At 46.8% G+C, this 15,797-nt stretch overlaps 1 protein-coding gene across 1 annotated transcript in view; it reads right to left on the minus strand.

Moving 5' to 3' along the window:
- Positions 1-15,794, minus strand: part of Ethe1 (ETHE1 persulfide dioxygenase) — a 26,814-nt gene extending 11,020 nt beyond the window's left edge. Inside the window, exons 1-3 of the mRNA XM_008851968.3 lie at positions 15,639-15,794; positions 15,075-15,219; positions 14,541-14,689 (exon numbers count right to left, since the gene is read on the minus strand). Of these exons, the coding sequence (XP_008850190.1) occupies positions 14,541-14,689; positions 15,075-15,219; positions 15,639-15,719 (375 nt within the window). The 5' untranslated portion in view covers positions 15,720-15,794. The remainder of the gene's footprint in view (positions 1-14,540; positions 14,690-15,074; positions 15,220-15,638) is intronic.
- Between the last annotated feature and the right edge of the window lie 3 nt (positions 15,795-15,797).

The following is a 15,797-nucleotide window of genomic DNA, read 5'->3' on the forward strand; positions in this document are numbered from 1 at the left end:
CCCTAGAGTCCCCCAGTGAGGGGCTGGGGTGTGGCTCAGCAGTAGAGCACCTGCCTAGAATCCCCCAGTGAGGGGCTGGGGGGGGGGTCAGTGGTAGAGGCCCTGCCTAGAATCCCCCAGTGAGGGGCTGAGGTGTGGCTTAGTAGTAGAGCCCCTGCCTAGAATCCCCCAGTGAGGGGCTGGGGTGTGGCTCAGTGGTAGAGCACCTGCCTAGAATCACCCAGTGAGGGGCTGAGGTGGGACTCAGTGGTAGAGCTCCTGTCTAGAACAGCTGTGCATTTCCATAATAAAATATTGTACAAAACTAGGATGGAAAAACAACTACAGAACGTCACAGAGACTCAGAGCACAGACAGCTCAAGGAACAAAAGAAGTGGGCTAGTCATAAAGAGTGGAGTGGAATAAAGGAGAGTCGGAGGAACGACCATGTTGGGGAGTGCGGAGGAACAGAGGAACACAGCCAGGGCCTGCTGCACGGGAAGAGCTGTGTGTCTCATAACACGGATGTTTCTGCTGTGAATATGATGCAAGTTATTTAAGTTTTTATGGTTTTTATTATTATTTTGAGTTAGGGCTTCCCTGTAGATCCAGCTGGTCTGGAACTCACTATGTAGACCAGACTGGCCTCAAACTCATAGAGATCTGCTGCCTCTGCATCCAGAGTGCTGGGATTAAAGATGTGTGCCACCATGTCTGGTTCTTAAGATTTTATTTTTAATTTGTGTGTGTGTGTGTGTGTGTGTGTGTGTGTGTGCGTGTGTGTGAAAGAGAGAAAGAGAGAGTGCAGTGCCCACAGAGGCCAGAAGAGGACATTGGGTATACTCTGGAGCTGGAGTTACAGGCAGTTGTGAGGGGCCATGTGAGTGTTGGGAACTGAACTCTATATACATGCTTTTAAGCACTGAGCCATCTCTAGCTCCTGATCTTCCAGAGAGGGGCATGTGGATATGTTGAAGAGTAGGCAAGAGTCCAAGAGAGTGTGGCTCAGCCTGGGATGGTGGTGCACGAGCATGCCTTTAATCCCAGTACTCTGGAGGCAGAGTGTGGCTCAGTGGCAGAAGGTAGAGTTATGGAGAGTGGGGATGGATCATGTGGGATGGACATGGGGAGACCTCCCTCAGGTTTCTGAGGCTTCCCTCCCTAGTTCTAGAGAAGCTCCTCCATCATTGGCACCAGCCTTAAAAGTAAACATGGCTCCTCTTCCTCTTGCCTGACTGCTAATTTCCCCAAACAGAATTAAGTCTGATGCCATATTTACAGTGTCCCCATTGGTTCAAATATTGAAGACATGGTGATATGTTAGAACACTTCCCTCCAAAGACAGGGTCTCCTGAAGCCCACACTGGCCTCAAACCTTTTATGTAGCCCAGCCAGACCTTGAACTCATGATCCTCCTGCCTCTGCCTCCCAAGGGCTGGGATTACAGGCATGTGCCACCACACCCACTACCCCCTTCTCTTTGGAAGAAAAGACTATTTTTGGCTCATGGTTTTGGAGAATATCAGCCCATCAAGGTATTAAGAGCACAGAGGAGTTCATAGCAGCTAGAACATGAGGTGGAGATGCTTTATACCACAGTGGACCACAATGCCTCTTCCTGGCTACTAGAGGCCAGCTGCTTCTTCTAACACAGGCTTCCTGTCATGATGTACTGCCTCACCACACTGGAACCTTTGAAACTGTAGGCCAGAATAAACCTTTGTTCTCCACAGTACCACAGAGGTCAGAAGAGAGTGTCAGATTTCCCTAGAACCGGAGTTATAGATGGTTGTTAGCTACCATGTGGGTGCTGGGAATTGAACCCCGGTCCTCTACAAGAGCAGTCAGTGCTCTAAATCGCTAAGCCATTTCTCCAGTCCCTAAACCTTTGTTCTTTAAACAAATATTTTATTTTCTTATTTTGTGTGTGCATGCACACAAGATGGGGGCGGGGGACACGTGCCATGGCACACAAGTGGCAGTCAGAGGACAACCTGCTGGAGTCAGTTATCGCCTTTCATCATGTAAGCTCCCGTGGACTGAACTCAAGTTGTCAGACTTGGTTGCAAACTCCTCTGTCCATTGAGCCATCTCACTGGCCCATCTTTATTCTTTATACGATGTTTATTGCAGAGGCTGGAGAGATGGCTCAATGATTAAGCTCACTGCTGTTCTTGCAGAGAGCCCAAGTTCAGTTCCCAGGACCTACGTAGGACAGCTCAGTTACCTATAACTCCAGCACCAGGGGATCCACAGTCCTCTTCAGGCCTCCACAAGCAACTGCACTTGTGCACATACCAACACACACACACACACACACTTAAAAATAAATCTTCTAAAAAGATGTTCGTCACAGTGACAGAAAGCTAACATCCAAAGAAATCAACATGGAGGTACATTGTAATGAAATCTCTGAAAACTAGCAGAGTAAGGCGGCACACACCTGTAAACCCAGAACTCAGGAGGGGTAGGCAGGAGGGTCAGGAGTTCAAGGTCATCCTCCACTTCGGAGTGCATTTCAGACCACCATGGGCTACATGAAACCCTCTCTCAAACAAAAACAAATAACTTTTGGAAGTAAACACAAACATAAAAATGTAGACACTAGGGTCAGCGAGATGACTCAGTGAGTAAAGGTACTGCCACCAGGCCTCATGACCTCAGTTCTATTTCAGGACCCGGATGATGGAAGGTGAGGTCATATTCCAGCAAGTTGTCCTCTAACCTCCACACATGATCTGTGGCATGTTCCTACCCATACACACACAAACACAGAGCCAAGTGTGATGGCGCTTACTCTAATCCCAGCACTCTAGAGGCAGAGGCAGGTGGATTTCTGAAATTGAGGCCAGCCTGGTCTACATAGGGAGTTCCAAGCCAGCTGGGGCTACAGGGAGACCCTGTCTCAACAAAACAAAACAAAACATACAGTAAATAAATAAATAAATAAAAGTTTATTTTTTTAACCTAGAAACTATGTGGGCTGCACCATAGCTGACTTCCAGGGTTATTAATACCTGCACAAGCTGCATCGAAAGCATGCTGCCCTCAGAAAAGGCACTGGAAGTCTTTCTTCTTTCTCTATGCACTGAAATGCTTTGAATAGTTGTGGCATGATTATTCCAAAAGCCTTTCAGTGAGCCCTCTCAAAGAATGGTGACTTTTTTTCTTTTTATACCTTTTCCACAATTATATGTGTATGTGTGTCTGCCTCTGGGTCCACAATAGCCTGGATTACAGGACTGTGCCATGAGAGCCAGCTTCCTTAACACATTAAAATCCAGGGCCTTCACCTGTAGCTAAGGGAGACAACCCACTACTGTTCTAAAATGATGGCCAAGTTTGTTTTCTCCCCCTATCTAGAAGCCTTTGAGAGGGAACTGACACTGATTCTAACCACACCAACAGCTATCAAAGTGCCTGAAAACAAATCCTGAACCCATCACTCTCAAGTCCAGCCTTGGCAGACAAAAGAAAAATGAGGAGGAACCCAATAGAGGGATGCTTGTGGAAGCTCTCATTAAGAAATCCCAATGGACTCTGATATGAACATTTGAAAATTGCCCTGTTCTGACTTTTTTCTGGTTCCTTGTATAGAACTTGTTATGCTAATTACTCTTGCCTTTACTTCTTCACATCTCCTATTCATGATTCAAGGACTTTCTTCTCCCCCTAGAGATAAGAGTTATGCAATTTGGGAGTCTTTTAGATAGACCCACTGAAGGGGTACCCCAATTACCTCACTCTGCATCCCTGTTCACCATGGAAGAGGCTAGAGTGGTCTGTGTCCCTATTCCCTATTGGCAATTTGCGTAACCTCCTCAGAGGATGGTGTGATAAGACTAGGAGGTAGGAATTGGCTAGGCAGTTAGGGTAAAAAGACCCAAAGAAAAGCCAGTTTTTTTGGCTAAAACCTGCAATGTCCTTTGCGGGGGCTTTTCTAGGGTTACCTCTTCAGAGGGGTTAATGTTAGAGTAGCAAAAAGCCCCATTTAAGAAAGAAAGAAAGAAAGAAAAGAGTACATGAAGTTACCAGGAGAACGTGATGAGGCGATGTGGGAGGAGCTGGAGGGAGTGGGCGTGGATTTGATCAAAGCACCTTGTATGCACGTATGAAATTCTCAATAAAGTTTTTGTAAAAGTTAAAAAAACAAAAAAAGATGCCTGACTTCCCCTGCTCGTTGCTGTTTCTCTGCAAAATTCCCAATAAATGTTTTTAAAGTTAATAAATAAATCACTTGGAAAAATAAACATTTTGATGGTGCTTCTAAGCTGAAAGATTCCTGGAAATTTTTTAAAAAGATAAAATTTTGAACTCAATTTATAGATATTATGTTACGTGGATTAAAGGAGAAACAGAGACTCCATTAAGGGCTCCACAAAATAATTTTTGTATAGACCAAATAAGGCTATATTTTAAGTCGTCTTTTTTTTTCCAAACAGACTCTTAAAGTTTTATGGGTAACTGTTGAGATTGTTCATATGACATAATAAAGATCTATACAGAGAAATTAAAAAGAAAAAATCCAGGGCCTTGAGTATGCTAAACAGGTGCTCTACCACTGAGCCATACTCCAGCCCCTCACTCAGCCCACACTGGGGGATTCTAGGTAGGTGCTCCACCACTGAGTCACAGCCCCAGCTCCTCAGTAGGGGATTCTAGGCAGGTCTTTATTACTGAGCTACATATTCTTAGCCCTCTTTTTAGTTAGTTTTTTTGTTTGTTTGTTTGTTTGTTTGTTTAGTTTTCTTTTGACAGGATCTCATGTAGCCTAGTTGGCCTCAAACTTACTCTGTAACCCAGGCAGTTCTTGCAATTTGCAATCCTCCTGCCTCAGCTTCCAGGATCACTGGATTATAGGCCTGCGTCATGAGCTGCGGCCTCCTTTCACATTTTTAAGGTACTCCCATGAAACCATCACCACACAGATGACAAACAGATTATACCCCAAAGTTTCTTTGTAGTCCTTTCAAAAATTTCCTTCCTCCACCTGTCCCTGGACAATCTCTGACCAGCTATCCATTACCATGATGACTTCTGTAATTAATTTGTTCCTGAATTTTATGTAAATAGAATAAAATAGCTAAAACAAAACATATTCTCTGGAGCTAGAGGTTTATTATTAGCTGTGTGACTTGAGACAAGTTATCTCACCTCTCTGGTCCTGCCTGATCCTTTGTAAAATACAGATAACTATTGTACCCAGCCATGTATATGATGTACTTGAAAAAATTATCAGTACACAATTGGTGCTATATAGTAAAAATAAAATAATAAGGCCAAATGGGGCACAGTCCTTTATTCCTAGCATTTAGGAGGAAGAGGCAGGTGGATCTCTATGAGATCAAGGATAGCCTGGTCTCCATAGCAAGTTCCAGGCCAGCTGTGGCTACAGGGGCATGCTGTCTCAAAAACACCAAAAATAAAATAAAGTTGGGCTAGGCATGGTGGTTCACATAATCCTAGCACTCAGGAGGCTGAGGCAAAGAGATCACCACCCGTTCTATGCCAATTTGGGCTCCATCATGAGCTCCAGGTCCATGGGCCTGAGGTACAGTGTAAAACTCTGCACCAGAAAAACCAAGATGATGATGATGATGACGACGACGACGATAGGGCTGAGACTATAGCTCAGTGGTAGAGCACTTGCCTACCGCGGATGAAACCCTAGATTCAATCTCCAACACGCGGATGAAACCCTAGATTTAATCTCCAACACCGGGGCGAGGTCTGTAGATTGCGGGGCTCCTAACACTGTGGCCTGAGACAGCCTCCACTGTTTCAACTTGTTGACTGATGAATTGCCTCAGCTGCAGAGTGTTCCAGAAGGGCCCTGCCTGGCTGACAACAGCTGGATGGAGGCTGTCCTTACTCTCATACATTCTGTAACAATGTGGTTCTTTCTTTCCATGATGCATTAAACAGAGGACTTGATCTCCACAGCTGTGCCTTCCCCAGGCTTTCTCAGCAGCCTTCCAGCTCCTGCAGCCTGCACTGCCCCTGGTGGCCAGCAAGCTCTTGGCGCCCGGTCCATAGGCTCCTTCCTCTATTCAAGTCCTGGATGGTGTTAGCTCCCTCTGCTGTCTCTCCCAACTTATAACCCCAAATCTCACTTTTTCTATGGTAACTAAATGTTCTGCACCTCCATCTACTAAACTCCTTCTTTTGTGTTTGAAAGGAAAAAGCATTTGAGAGAGAAAGTTGATAGAGGTGGTTGGACACTGTGATTCTGTGACTCTGTTGCTGTTTTTTTGAGACAGCGTCCCATGTAGTACACACTGGCCTGGAACTCAATAGCTGAGAACAACCTTCAGGCCCTGATTGTTCATGCCTCTATCTCCCAAGTATGAGGATTACATGCAAAACCACACCTAGAATTCTGTGATTTTTGTTTCAACTTTTTGTGTCCTTTAAATTTTTTCTTTTTTAAAAAAAATATTTGTTTATTATTTTTGATTTTATATGTCTTGTTATTTTGCCTGCATGTATGTAGGTACACCCGTGTCATTCAAATGCCCATGGAGGTCAGAACAGGGCATCAGATCCCCTGGAACTGGAGTTACAGACAGTTGTTATCTGCCATGTGGGTCCTGGAAACCAAACCCCGGTCCTCTTCAAGAGCAGCCAGTGCTGAGCCATCTCTCTAGCCCTTACATTTTTTCATAATAAAATGTTGAGGAGAGGACCTGAAAGATGGTGTTGTGGGTAAAAGTGCTTGCTGTGCAAACCTGATGACCCAAGTTCAAGTCCTGAGCCCATGGTGAAAGGAGAGAACTGCCTCCCGAATGTTGTCCTCTGACCTCCACATACATGTGTCATGGCAAGTGTGCACACATGTACACACACACTCACAATTATAATAAATACAATAAAAAGTTAAAGAAAAATATTTGAGAGTTACATCTTTAATAATTCATAGTGAGTTCCAGGACAGCTGGGGCTACAGGAGACCCTATCTCAAAAAGACAAAAAAAAAAAATTTCAATTATTTAATTCCAAGTAGGAGTAAACCCGTGTCTTCCCCTTTTGGAACTTTTAAAATACAGGATTCTGTGTGTCCACCCAAACAGTTAAAGCTCTGAAGAGAGGCTTGGGGAATTGGCATCTTGAGATGCATTCCTTTAAGCACATTTAATAAGTAGCAAGCCCAACTCTTAATCTGTTACCCACGATGGGAACTAAACTGTTCAATAGTCAGTTGTTGCTTATTAAAAAGAAAATTCATTGTGCAATAAACCAACTAAATTCAGCCCACTTTGACTGTTTTGTTTGTTTGTTTTCAGACAGGTCTCAGGATGTAGCCCAGGCTGGCCTGGTGATCATTATGTAACCAATCCTGGTCTCAAACTTGTGGCAATTCTCCTGCCTAGGCCTCTAGGGTGCTCAGATTACAGGCATGAGCCAACTTGGCCCACTTTGAATATAAAATATATTATTAGCTAAAAAAAAATACTGTTTAGGGTGTGGAGAGCTGGCTCAGCAGTTAATAGCACTGGCTGCTCTTACAGAGGACCTAGTGTGGATGCTCAGCACCCACATGTCAGTTAGCAACCATCTGTAACTCCAGTTCCAGGAGATCTGACACCCTCTTCTGACCTTTATGGGCACTGCATGACACAGGGGCACTTACATGCAGACAATACACTCATACACATAAAAATAATGAAAAATATTTTTTTTAAAATTACTGTTTAGTATGTTGATGCACACCAGTAATGCCTGGGCTGGGGGTGCTGAGGTAGGATAATCAAAATGTTCAAGGCCAGCCTGGGATATAGAGTGAGTCGTAGGTCAGCCTGAGCAATGTAGTAAGATCCTGCCTCAAATTAAAAAAAAAATTAAAAAGAGGGGTTTGGCAAGATGGATCAGCAGATAAAGGCACTTGCTGCCACTCCTAAAGACCTGAGTTTGATCCCCAGCACTCAGATGATAGGAGACAACTCTGTAAGTTGTCCGCTGACCTCCACACATGCACCCACTGTAGCATGCACATCCTTGTGTGTGAACATACACACACACACAATAAATAAATAAACAATTTGAAGTTCTTTTAAACAGACCTAAGGAGGCGGGGTGGGGGTGGGGGCTAGGGATGTAGATTCAAGAGAACTTGCTTAGCTGAAAAGAACAAACAGGCTGGGCTGTGACTCAGCTTTACAGTACCCTCCTAGAATCCACTAGTAAGGATCTGGGGTCGTGGCTTAGTGGTAGAGCACCTGCCTAGAATCCTCCAGTGAGGGGCTGGGGTGTGGCTCAGTGGTAGAGTCCCTGCCTAGAATCCCCCAGTGAGGGGCTGGGGGTGTGGCTCAGTGGTAGAGCACCTCCCTAGAATCCTCCAGTGAGGGGCTGGGGTATGGCTCAGTGGTAGAGCCCCTGCCTAGAATCCCCCAGTGAGGGGCTGGGGGTGTGGCTCAGTGGTAGAGCTACTGCCTAGAATCCTCCAGTGAGGGGCTGGGGTGTGGCTCAGTGGTAGAGCACCTGCCTAGCATGTGCAGGGTCCTGAGTTCCATCCCCAGCAGTGCAAAAGAACAAGCATATCCAGCAAATTTACTAAGGTTTAACATATGTCTTCTATAACTCAGTAATTCAAGACCTTGGAATAGAGGACACTATCTTCACAGCAGCATTCCTCACTGTAGTGAAAGCCAAGGACAGTCATCTGAAGGAGGGTGAATAAGTAAACTATGGGATGCTCATACAATGTACCATGGGTTGGTGGACTGTGGTAGGGGTAGTAAATATGGCCCACCCATTATTTTTAAGGCCTACCAGCTGAAAGTGATATTTACATCTTCTCTTGGCTGAAACAGCATTGTGGTGCTTGCCTGTAATCCCAGCACTGGGGGTGAAGGCAGGAGGATCAGATTAGGAGTTCAAGGTCATCCTCAGCAACATAACAAGCTCAAAGCCAGACTGGTCTACATTAGACCATGTCTCAAAAGAAGAGGAAGAAGATGAGGAAGGGGGAGGGGATGGGGGTGGGTATTTTAGGCAGGTATGGTGGCACATGTGTATCATCCCAGCTCTTGAAAGGCTGAGACAGGAGGATTGCTGTGAGTTCAAGGCCATTTTGTGCTATATAATATCAAGCTAACCTTACATACAGACCCTGTCTCAAAAGAAAGGAAGGAAGAGGGAGCTACAGAGGTGGTTCAGTGGTTAAGAGCACTGGCTGCTCTTGCAGAGGACCCATGTTCAATTCCCAGCACCTACATGGTGGCTAACAACTGTCCATAACTCCAGTTCCAGGAGATCCGACACCCTCTTCTGACCTCCATGGACATTACACAACATGAGTGCACCTACCTACATGCAGGTAATACACTCACATCTATAAAATTAAAATAAATCAAAAAGGGCTGGAGAAATGGCTTGCCCATTAAAGCTCGGGCTTACAACCTAAACAACAACAAAAATACCAATACCAATACAAATAAATAAATCAAATTTGTTTTTAAAAATAAAGGAAGAAACCCATGTGAAACTCAAAATTCAGAAGCTGTAGATACATAGGGACTTAGCTGTACTCCATTTGCTCATGACCAAAAGCTGCTTTCACACAGAGAGCAGAGCCATTAGAACAAACACTCTGTAGCCTCTAAAGGTGAAAGTCTTTATTATCTAGCCTTTTACAGAAAAAGCTTGTCAACCCTGACCATAAACCATGAGAAAGAAAGAATGAATTACCACTGCAAATAACAAGTATAATGAAGGAAGTCAGACACTAGGGCACACACTCCAGAATGCTTATTCTTTGTTTAGTTTTGTATAATCTCACTCTGTAGCCCAGGCTGGCCTGGCACTTGCTACATAGTCCAGGCTAGCCTTAAACTCAAGATCCTTGTGCCTCCCATGAACTAGGAATACAGACTTGCATCACCAACCAATGTCTTTACAACATTGAGTAACAAATGAAACTGTGATTATGTAAGCCCAGATGGTCCCCTGACAGAGGTGTCAGTGGCCAGAAAGAGCAACAGAGAAGCCTTTGGGGTGATGAGGGTGTCCTGTGTGGGGATATGGGTGTACAGTCCCAACTGGAAACATGTAAAAATATGCCAAGTAACACAGATATAATATGTGCACCTTTTACCTTATTATATGTATATTGTAATTCAGCTTTTTTTTATTGTATTTCGAGACAGGGTCTCATGTCTTTTTTTTTTTTTTTCGGTCTTTTTGAGACAAGGTCTCCCTGTAGCCCCAGCTGTCCTGGAACTCATTATGTAGACCAGGCTGGCCTTGAACTCACAGAGATCTGCCTGCCTCTGCCTCCCGAGTGCTGGGATTAAAGGTGTGCGCCACCACACCCAGCTTCATGTCTTATTTTTAAACTATTTTTTATATTCTTATTTAGTATCATTGTGAAGGGAGCATGCCTTCCATAACCCATGTGTAGAGGTCAGAGGACAACTTGCAAGAGTCAGTTCTCTCCTTCTACCATGTGGATTCTGGGATTGAACCTACCCTGAGCCACCTCTCCATTCTGAGACACGTTCTCATTAAGCCCAGGCTGACCTTGAACTTATTGTATAGCTGAGGCTGACCCTGAACTCCTGATCCTCCTGCCTCCATCTTCCAAGTGCTGGGATTACTGACTTGCACCACCACGCCCAGCTATAGCTCAACTTTTAAAGGGGTCAGGAAACACAAGAGGGAGGAAACGGAGGCCCAGCTCCAAAGATTTGTAAGAAATTCACACAAAGCCAAGCATAGTGACAAATGCCTATAATTCCTGCACTTAGGAGGTTGTTGTAGGAGGACTGCAAGTTCTAGACTAGCCTGGGCTACAAAGCAAGACCCTATGTAAAGAGAAAGAGGGAGGAGAAGGAGGAGGAAGAGGAGGAAGAGGAGGAGGAGAAGGCGGCAGAAGAGTTATTTAGACAAAAGCCAAACCCACAATAAATAACCACAAAGACTGACAATAATAAGTGTTAACACCACTGTAGAGGAACTAGAACCTTTATACATTGCTAGTGGGACTATAACACACATCTATCCATAGGAAACTTGTACAAGACTATTCATAGTAGCATCATCCATAATAGCTTCAAGAGGGCGTGGTGGCGTACACCTTTAATACCAAGCACTCGGGAGGCAAAGGCAGGCAGATCTCTGTGAATTCAAGGCCAACCTGGTCTACGTAGTTCCAGGCCAGCTGGGCTACAGAGAAACCTTGTCTGAAAAATAAAATTAAAATAAACCATAATAGTCTCCAGGGAGGAAACAGTTCAAATGTCGATCAATTGATTAATGAATAAATAAAACGTGATAGATCCTTCTATCATTCCACAGTGGAATATTGTTCAAAATAAAGAGAAATTAAATACTTGGGCATACTACATGGATGAATCCTCAGGGAAAGGAATCAGCATGAAAGATCACATGTTGCATGATTCCATTTCTATGAAATATCCAGAGCAGGTACATCCATACAGGCAGAAAGTAGAGTGAAACAGGATAGAAGTTACGTAAAGGCCTGGTGTGGCAGCACAGGTGCCTTTAATCTCAGTAACTAGGGAGGCTGAGGGAAGAGGATTGCAAGTTCAAGACCTGCCTGGGCTGCAGAGTAAGTTTAAGATCAACTTGGACAGCTTACTAACTTATCTCAAAATAAAAAATGTTGGAGGTGTGGCTCAGTGGTAGAGGCCCTGCCTAGAATCCCCCAGTGAGGGGCTGGGCGTGTGGCTCAGAGGTAGAGCACCTGCCTAGAATCCCCCAGTGAGAGGCTGGGGTGTGGCTCACTGGTAGAGCACCTGCCTAGAATCCCCCAGTGAGGGGCTGGGGTGTGGCTCAGTGGTAAAGCATCTGCCTAGAATCCCCCAAATCCCCCAGTGAGGGGCTGAGGTGTGGCTCAGTGGTACAGCATCTGCCTAGAATCCCCCAGTGAGAGGCTGGGGGGTGGCTCACTGGTAGAGCCCCTGCCTAGAATCCCCCAGTGAGGGGCTGGGGGGTGGCTCAGTGGTAAAGCATCTGCCTAGAATCCCCCAAATCCCCCAGTGAGGGGCTGAGGTGTGGCTCAGTGGTACAGCATCTGCCTAGAATCCCCCAGTGAGAGGCTGGGGGCATGGCTCAGTGGTAGAGCCTCTGCCTAGAATCCCCCAATGGGTGGCTGTGGTGTTGCTCAGTGGTAAGCACCTGCCTAGAATCCCCCAGTGCTGAGGTGTGGCTTAGTGGTAGAGCATCTGTCTAGCATAGATCACACCCTGGTGTCTGTCCCTAGTACTGGAGGGAAAGAAGTTGCCTAAAGGCTGGGTGTGGTAGTATAGGCAATCTTAGCAACTGATGGGCTGAAGCAGAAGGGTGGTAAGTTCAAGGCCAGCCTGGGCTACATAGCAGTATCTTACCTCATAATAAAATAAAAACTAATGAATAAGTAAATAAATAAGTAAATTTCCCTAAGGTTGTGAGAAGGAAAAAGGAGAGGCTGGGGTGATGGCTATGTGGTATGAGGCTTCTTTGGGGAACAGTGAAAATATCCTAAAATTACTTGCAACGATGAACTCAGCACTCTGAATATACTATGCGTCATTGAATTGCATCCTTCAAGTGGTGAATCATAAAGCAGTATGGATTATATCACTAAAACGTCATAAAAAAATTGAGTTGTTAGTTCCACAGCTAAGCCACACCGACTCGCTGACAATATTCAGTATTGCTTAATTTAAAGAAGGACTTTTTTTTCTGGTCTTTTTGAGACAGGGTCTCCCCGCAGTCCTAGCTGGCCTAGAACTCACTATGTAGACCAGGCTGGCCTTGAACTCACAAAGATCCATCTGCCTCTACCTCACAAGTGCTGGGATTAAAGGTGTGAGCCACCACATGTGGCTTTTCTTTTTTAATTTTGTTTGGTTTCAGGGTTTTTTTTATTTATTTAGTTAGTTTGTTTGTTTGTCTGCCTATTTGTTTGTTTGAGACAGAGTCCCACTATGTCTGTCTGTTTGAGTCAGAGTCCCACTATGTCTGTCTGTTTGAGTCAGAGTCTCACTATGTCTGTCTGTTTGAGTCAGAGTCTCACTATGTCTGTCTGTTTGAGACAGAGTCCCACTATGTCTGTCTGTTTGAGTCAGAGTCCCACTATGTAGCCCTGGCTGGCCTGGAACTCACTGTATAGACCACACTGGCCTCAAACTCAGAGCTTCCCCTGTCCCTGATCCAAAAACGGGAATCAAAGGCATGTGCCACCACGCCAGCTTTAAAGTTTTTAAAATATTTTATTTATTATTTTTATTTATGTGTATGAGCTATTGCCTTACATGTATGTAAGGGCACCAGTGTCACACAGTGCCCATGGATGTCAGAAGAGGGCATCAAATCCCCTGGAACTGGAGTTACAGATGGTTGTTAGCCGTCATTTTGGTGCTAGGAACTGAACCTGGTCTTCTGCAAGAGCAGCCAGTGTGCTGAACCATTGAACCATCTCTCCAGCCATTTTCAGAAGTTTTTAAGACAGGGTCACATGTAACCCAGACTGGCCTCAAACTTGATATGTAGTTGAGGGTAATCTTGAACTTTTGATTTTCCTACCTCTATCTCCCAGTACCAGGGTTAGAGGCAGGTACCACCACACCTATTTTAAAGACTCCTTTAACACGAACCCTAATTCTAATCCTTCTAAGGCTCTTTTCATCCAAGAAAGCCTGGTTAGCATCTGACTACTGGGATAACAGACATAAAAATGTACAATGTATCTTCCACCTGTTTCCCAAGGCTGAAATAAGAATCTGTAACCACTGCAGCCAAACCCTCTGAACCCAACACACAAACCTCATTTCCAGTGAGAGCTCTTGTCTAAATAAACTGTCCCCATTTAGCAAAACCCAGAGGCAGAGACCTCACCATGTCACTAGACATTCTGTCCCCAACGTCAGCCAGACTACAACTTTGGCAATTCTGATCACCTGTTTCCTCCCTCTGTACAACGCCTCCCCCATCCCCACCCTGTCCATAGTGCCCTGGGTTGCAAAGCTGCCAGGAAACCTGCTGATTAGGTCAGCAGTAGTGAAAGAAAAGGAAGAACCTTCAGACCTTTCCTGGGTGAGGCAACAGGGCTGGGACTAAGGTGAGGGTCCAAGACCAACATTTAAGGAGGAACCCACTCATAGGTGGTTGACCCTGCATTTATACCACCATGCCACTGAAGGCCACCTTAAATGTTAACCCTGACTGGACTCACCCCAGTCCTGTTACTGGGCAAAAGGGTGCTCCTCAGAAGACAGGACTAAGTGTTTCCCTCAGCCCTGGCATAGGAATTCCAGCCCCAATCAACTTTTATGGCAATGCCAGGCCCAAAGAATTGACCTAAGGCCTTAGGAAACTCCAGAGCTGTTGACTTAGAGGGAATGGCCAGAGTTGTGCCTGCCTAGAGCCTCCTGCCCCAGTTCCCCATCTGGTTTATGGTGCCCTCCTCCCAGAGAACTGAGCTGAAGAGTCAGAGTCTACATCCACTGACCCCTCTTCCCCCCCAAGTTCAACAGCCCAGACCCCAGTACCCTCTTCCCTTAAAAGTCCAAGGAATCCAGGCCACCACCCTCTTCCGAGACACCCAACATCCAACTCACAAAGCGACCAAAGCGGATGGAATCACCTTCCTCAATGTGCAAATCAGCCTGGGCCCCGCTGAGGCGGGAGATGACAGACTGGCAGCCGGGGAGTAGGGACCGGAGCACCCCTGAGCCCGTGATGTGGTCAGCATGGCAGTGAGTATTCACTGGGAGAGAGGACAGTGGGGAAGACTGAGCATCCTCAGCCTCCCAGCCCTCCTCCCCAAGACCCAGGGGTCCAGACCCAGCCCTCCTCCCTCAGACACAGGGGACCAGGCCCAGCCCTCCTCCCTCAGACACAGGGGACCAGGCCCAGCCCTCCTCCCTCAGACACAGGGGACCAGGCCCAGCCCTCCTCCCCAAGACCCAGGGGTCCAGACCCCAGCCCTCCTCCCTCAGACCTAGGGATCCAGACCCAGCCCTCCTCCCTCAGACACAGGGGACCAGGACCAGCCCTCCTCCCTCAGACAAGGGGACCTGGCCCCCGGTTTCCCAGTGCAGTTTTTCCATGGCCCGACCTCTCTCACACCCAAGTTTGGTCCCCAGACTAACCAGCGTACAGCAGCCGCAGCCCCAGTTCTTTAATCAGCTGGGCATCCCGATGTGCTGTCTCCAGAACCGGGTCGATCAGAATGGCTTCGCGGGACTCCCTGTCACCCAGCAGGTACGTGTAGGTGCAGCTCTTGGGCTCAAACATCTGGGAAGGGTGGAGCACCGGGGAAAGTTCCCGGGCCTGACTCCCATTCCTTGGGGACCCAAGTGTCCAGCCCTCCAAGCCATCCTCTTCCTAGGATCCTGAAGCTGCAACCCCTAACCCCTCTTTGCTCCGGAGTCAGGAGTTCCGGGGTCCCCAACCTCCCTCTACTAGACCTAAGGAATTCCATCTTGCTAACGTCCTCCAAATCCGGATCCCCGCACCTTCTTTGGTAATGGACCCAGGAGTTCAGGGCGAAGCCCAGGATCCCCCCAGGTCACTCCCCTTTAAAGGCTCTGGAGTCCATTCTTCAATACCAGGGGTGCAGGACCCCCCGGATGTCCTTTAGAGGACAGGGGAGCTCCGCCCGTCCCTCCCGCCGCCTGGGGCCCGGGGCCGGCTTCCCGGGCACCGCCTCGCACCTGCCGCAGGAGGACCGGGGCTCGAGTCCCGCTGCGTTGGCTCAGCCGCCGCGCGGCGACCCTGAGGGCCGAGGTTGCCATCGCGCTGGTGGCCCGGTCCACACTGAGCCCAGGCCGGGTGCCCGCCACTGCCGGACGCACCCCGGCTGACCCGGGAGG

This window comes from Nannospalax galili, unplaced genomic scaffold (genome assembly GCF_000622305.1).
Source record: "Nannospalax galili isolate Female #2095 unplaced genomic scaffold, S.galili_v1.0 scaffold385, whole genome shotgun sequence".
Taxonomy (NCBI): domain Eukaryota; kingdom Metazoa; phylum Chordata; class Mammalia; order Rodentia; family Spalacidae; genus Nannospalax; species Nannospalax galili.